The 6,000-nt window shown below is 34.3% G+C and overlaps 1 protein-coding gene across 1 annotated transcript in view; it reads left to right on the forward strand.

Annotated features, from left to right (window-relative positions):
* ERBB4 (erb-b2 receptor tyrosine kinase 4) overlaps window positions 1-3,766 on the forward strand; it is a 1,062,086-nt gene extending 1,058,320 nt beyond the window's left edge. Inside the window, 1 exon segment of the mRNA XM_033113116.1 lies at window positions 1,509-3,766. Coding sequence (XP_032969007.1) covers window positions 1,509-1,954 — 446 coding nt within the window. The 3' untranslated portion in view covers window positions 1,955-3,766.
* The last annotated feature ends 2,234 nt before the right edge of the window (window positions 3,767-6,000 follow it).

The raw sequence follows: 6,000 nt of genomic DNA on the forward strand, positions 1-6,000 counted from the left end.
TTTTCCTTAAAATGGCAGTAGATTTGAGACCCTTTCAAATTAAAACTTTTTACGAAGTGTAGAGTTCATCCTACTCCTCCTGTATAGACAATAATGTAAACAGCACAGTACAACAAGATAATTACTCAGTAGGAATTAGAAGATCTGAATTCTAGTTCATTACTAATTGTATCCTTCATGCCTCATTGAATCTGCTATAAAGCTGGAAAAAATATAGCTTGCACTTCCTTTTTTATAGGATTAATGCAAGGATGAAATGATAGTGCCTTATAAATTATTGAACTGTAATTCATTTATATGATGGTGAGATATCCATTACTATCTTTTAATTTGCACATGATGCTAAATATTTAACTATCTCCGGTCGACCTATATCCAGGGAAAAATAGCACTGAGTTGATGAGTTTTCTCTCTACATGTAATTCCACTTATAAGGGATAGAAAGTTTATTTCAGAGTGGTGGCATTTCAACAAACAAGTGTGCCCATTCCCTACCCCAACACCAAAATAGGAGTAGTTAAAGTATCATTTGTGTATATACTAAAAGAGAGGACCAAAGGAGTATCTACTATATATGTGTATATATATACATATATCTATATGTAGCCATATTATAGACAGAGGGATGGAATTAAACTTGAAGAGAGAAGCACTAATTAGCAGTATTTTTTGTTTTTTAATTCTGGGCTAATACCTATTCTAGATAAATTTATTGGATTGAATCATGCAAAATGACCACTATGTGATCATTTTCAACGTATGAAATAGTGATATTACATATGATTCAAACTCATTGTTTGCTATTTTGTGATTATGATTAGCCACTGGAAATTGTTAAAATTATACTTTATTGTTAAGCATATGTTGTGGAGCATGTTAGATATCTATCAAATTTGTTCTTTTAGTTGAGTTTTTTCTTAGATGTTTCCTTTCCTATGTGTTAAGCTTTCTGGGGAACATCTGTCATCAAATCCTTGTTACCTATATAGACATCACAGTAAAGCATACAGACTAAAACTGGTATTTCTTCACTTCAGCTATTCATCTTGGCATGGAATTAAACCACAGACACTTTGATTTTCCAATAGTCAAAAATTATTATTTCTCTACGTTTAAAGGTTTTGACCTTTAACCCTGATAAGTTATTTTATATTCCAACAAAGTTTATTGACTTTTAGAAAACAGAAACATTTAAAAAACTGCCCCCCCCCCCATATAGGAACGTCAAGTGCAGTGAGAAGGAAACAGGAAGAATGTAGGGGACAAGAACTCCGATCTTGGCCTTGTTGGAGTCTTGTTTGATCATTAACATTTTAGGCCCACTTACTCCTTTTTTTTTATTTTTTTATGGCAGTACTAATCAACAAAATATTTTGTTTGTGAATTCATAAAAACAAATCCCTGACTCTATTGTTCTGGACAAACAAGCTAGCCGTTCAAGGTACCCTTGGTCTGATTATCATTTTCCGGAAAGTCGATGTTAACTGATATTTTTTATATTCTGTCAGAATATCTGAACCCTGTGGAGGAGAACCCTTTTGTTTCTCGGAGAAAAAATGGAGACCTTCAAGCTTTGGATAATCCCGAATATCACAATGCTTCCACCGGTCCGCCCAAGGCAGAGGATGAGTACATGAATGAGCCACTGTACCTCAATACCTTTGCCAGCGCCTTGGGAAATGCCGAGTACCTGAAGAACAACATACTGTCCGTGCAGGAGAAGGCCAAGAAAGCGTTCGACAACCCTGACTACTGGAACCACAGCCTGCCACCTCGCAGCACCCTTCAGCACCCAGACTACCTGCAGGAGTACAGCACAAAATATTTTTATAAACAAAATGGACGAATTCGGCCTATTGTGGCAGAGAATCCTGAATACCTCTCTGAGTTCTCCCTGAAGCCAGGCACTGTGCTGCCGCCTCCACCCTACAGACACCGAAACACTGTGGTGTAAACTCAATAGTGGTTTTAAGGTGGAAAGACATGCCCACTCCAATTGCCCTGCCACCTCTCTTTCTCTTATGGTCTTCCTTCTATTCCCAAGGCCAGTAGTTTTGAAACTTCCCAGTGGAAGATATAGAGATGCAATGATAGTTCTGTGCTTATCTAACTTGAACACTAGAGGGAAGGACTGAAAGAGAAAGACAGGAAAAACCACACTGTTTCTTCATTTCTCTGCATGGGTTGGTAAGGAGATTGGAACAGCGAGAGAAGGACCAGAAAAATATAAGGCTGTACCGCCCGCTGTCAAACTAGTTCTCAACTTTTTTGTTTTTCCTCTTTTTAATCTTTTTTCTATTTTTTTAAAAATGCAGTCTTTCAAAGACCCATGCTATCTGTTCCGATCTGCAGGAACTGACGTGTACAGTTTCAGCATCCCTGGAAGTCCTAATAAAGTTTCCATTAGAATAAAAGGATAACCTTTTCTATAACATGTGATAGTAACTGAGATTGAGAATCCAATTTCTTTCTCCAATAGTTTCTAACCTGACAAGCAAGAATGGACAACTCAGCTTTCATTAATTTTAAACCTGCATCAAAGCTTTAACTAGTAATTATGTTAGGAGGGCTTTCTTGTTTTTTCTTTTCTTTTTTTGCCCCCCTTTGTTCTGTCCATTTGTATTATTTCTTCCCTATTTTTGCATTTAATTTGTAATTGCAAAGACTGTTACATCTAAGCTTCTTATGTGTTGCTATAAATTGACTGAATTTTAAAAAGAAATATTTTAATATAGTGAGATGGCTGCTATTTTAAATATACAGTCTAAAATTAGAAGAGGAGGCCAAGATATTAATTAAATGTAGCATCAAATTTAACTTTAGTGTTTTACACTATTGAATATGTACCCCCCCATTCCTTTACATTCTTTAATGTTTTCTTCTCTTCCATAAATGGCAGTACTTGATAAGCAGTTGGCAATGTTCAAGTAGAAGGGAAACTAAGAGACGATTCTCTGTGGTTCATGAAAACTACTGACATTTTCAGGGGTGAGCCAATGGGAAATCCATTGAACTGGAAGAAACACACTGGATTGGGTATGTCTACCTGGCATATACTCAGAAATGTAGTTTGCACTTAAGCTATAATTTTATTTGTTCTCTTTCTGAACTCCATTTTGGATTTTTAATGAATCAATATGGAAGCAACCAGCAAAATAACTAACTTGAGTACATTTTTTTTAAAAGAGCTAAGGTAAAGAAAGACTGGAAATGCCAAAACAAGCAAATTAGAACTTTGGAACAGTATCCAGGGATTATGGTGAGAGGGCCAGCACATTATTCACATGTGAAATCACATTTGTTATTTGTAAGCTGTCCAATTTGTATAGTGCATATTAAGGACTGCAAGTAAAGATTAGCTTGAATTCCATGGGATTTCTAGTATGATACTCTATTTATATTAAGTGGAAGGTAACTCTTTGCACATAAATTAGTATAATAAAAAGAAATACACAAGCATTCACAGCTTATAGATAGGTCCTTGAGTCAGACATTGTAAATAAACGTGAAAAATCTTCTCATATAATTATTTTAATATCCAATGTACTAATCTTTTGATACTTTATATAAGAATTCTTTTTCTTCAAACACAACATCCTAGTTCTAGATCCATTTTTATTATGTATCATTTTAAAAGAATACCTGCTGAGTTAAGATGAGCAATGGGAACAAATGGTAGGAATGAGAGTCTCCAGGAAACGGGAACTTCAGGTCAGTAATTAGGAAAACTGGATATAAGTCTCGCTTGTCTAGGATCAAATTTGAATCTATCACTTAATATATATATATATATATATATATATATATATATATATATATATTCTCCATTGGTAAAACAGAGTTTAGAGAAAAAAATGCAAAGAAATCTGTGTTTCTGCCTATTTTGAAAAAGTAAATCCATCCATCCACTCAACTCCTTAATTTTTTTCAACTGATATTTATTTAGAGTCTACTAAACGCACTGTGTTATATGGGGGAATACCCAGGTAAATGTAATACTACTCCTAACTTAAAAATTTTACTTATTTGGAATTATATTTGAATTCCTCCATAAATTCAAAGAATAAAATATGGACTTTTTGTGATCAGTTATTATAAAATCAGCTGTTTGTTAAAAGATCTCCAGTGAACTCAGTTAGGACATGAATTAAACATCCTGAAAATTACTGAAGTTGACATATAAGATAGTTTCAATATTATCATCTGAACACAAACTGATCTAGTAGAATATTGCATCATTGGCTTGTTAGCCTATCTGGATTCTAACTTGATCATTAAATCAATGGTTGATGTTGGTCTTTGGCCAAGCACCTTGAAGGCATTGGGGTTGGTGTTGTCCTAAATAAAGAGAAGTGATGTAAGCTAAGGAGTAGCAAGGGAGTGATTTTTGAGATCCCTTCCAGTAAAGTTCAACCATGAACTTCTCAAGGTTGAAGATACAGAATGAGTCAGGGGCCACAGCCTAACAGCTCAGAGCTTTCCTACCTATTCAGAGGAGTGTCCAGGAAAAGGAGACCTCACATCAGTACTTACGAAATTTTGGATATAAGCCTCCTCTTCTGGATAAATCCATTCCAACTCATCACTGATAGCACACTTATTGGATACTAGAACTTGATTTCTGATTTATGATATTCATATGTTTCTATTGTGATATGGAAAGCACAATCATTCATTTTGAAAAAGGAACTTTTTTTTTTTTCCTGTTAAGGTACTAGAAATGCATTCAGCGAATGTAGTCTTCATTCTAAGAACACAAGACCCTTACATAACAGGTAATTTCCCACTGCTAACTGGAAATAGATGCAAGTATAATCCAAAATGACTCAAAATGTTTCACAAGAGCTCCATTTTACGGTTCCTTTTTCATTGATTTATGTAGTACATATTTGATTTCAGTAGTTTTAGGGTTTCTCTTTTGTTTTATTTTTGTCCCCCTAGGAAAACATATTTAAGAATGTGTGAGAGGGAGCAAAAAAAAAAAAAATGAGTTTCATTTGTCACAAAGAATAATTTATTCAACCTAGTAGAGCAAAATTTTAAAAGGCTAAGTAGAGCCTCCAAAGTGTATCAGAATATCAGATTCCAGAGGTGAGAGATACCAGTGCAAATATTCAGAATCAGTTAAGTAATTTGAGAAAAACTTAACATCAAAATTATACAGACTTTTTTTTTAGTCACCCAATTTTGTAGTTTATACCTATCTTGGGGAGTCTTATTTTCGGATATTGAAAAACTGTGTAACTAAATGGTCATTTAAAGAAGCAGTTCTTAGGGAGGTTAGAAAAGATGTCTCTAAACCAGGGTAAACTCAGAACCACAAAGCATCCTGTACCAAGAAGAGGTGCCTGGACTTCTGAGCAGCAATTGGCTTTCTGAATATTAGTAGCACAGGTTATGATAAGAGTTCTTTCCCAAGTGATAATCTTAAAATAGCATTAAAAACAGAAATAATGCAATACTCTAATTATATTAAAAAGACACAAACTAAAAATATGAGATTTTTCTTAGTAGATCAAGAAGAATGACTGAATATCGGTAGCTTAAGAGAAGACATAGTGTTCTTCTAAGTGTTACAATGTGTGTGTTAATACCTTGTAAAGGCAGGACATGGCATGGAGATTGTGCATATTCCTAATGCCAAGTACAAACCAGTAGGGACTGTGAGGTTCTGCTGCTACATGAAGTTGGAGGAGCTATGAACGTGCTTCTTAAAGTGTCAAGGGTGAAAAGAAAAATAAAATTGTTTAAGCCTGACAGGGAAGGATGTAAATATAAGTTTTTGAGAGCTATCTAACCTTTATTTCAAAACTTGAATTATTCATCCATCTATAAATGTTGATTATTTAACTAGTGTATGTAGTTCATAAGGTAATAGAAAAGGTGATCACGAAAGCATGTATATAACTGAGCAAAACCATGATAATGCTGTAAGATGTAGAGTTAGTTAGGTTATCAGACATTAAATAATTTTAATACTATTAAATAAATTAAACTAGA

This window comes from Rhinolophus ferrumequinum, chromosome 8, assembly GCF_004115265.2.
Source record: "Rhinolophus ferrumequinum isolate MPI-CBG mRhiFer1 chromosome 8, mRhiFer1_v1.p, whole genome shotgun sequence".
NCBI lineage: Eukaryota > Metazoa > Chordata > Mammalia > Chiroptera > Rhinolophidae > Rhinolophus > Rhinolophus ferrumequinum.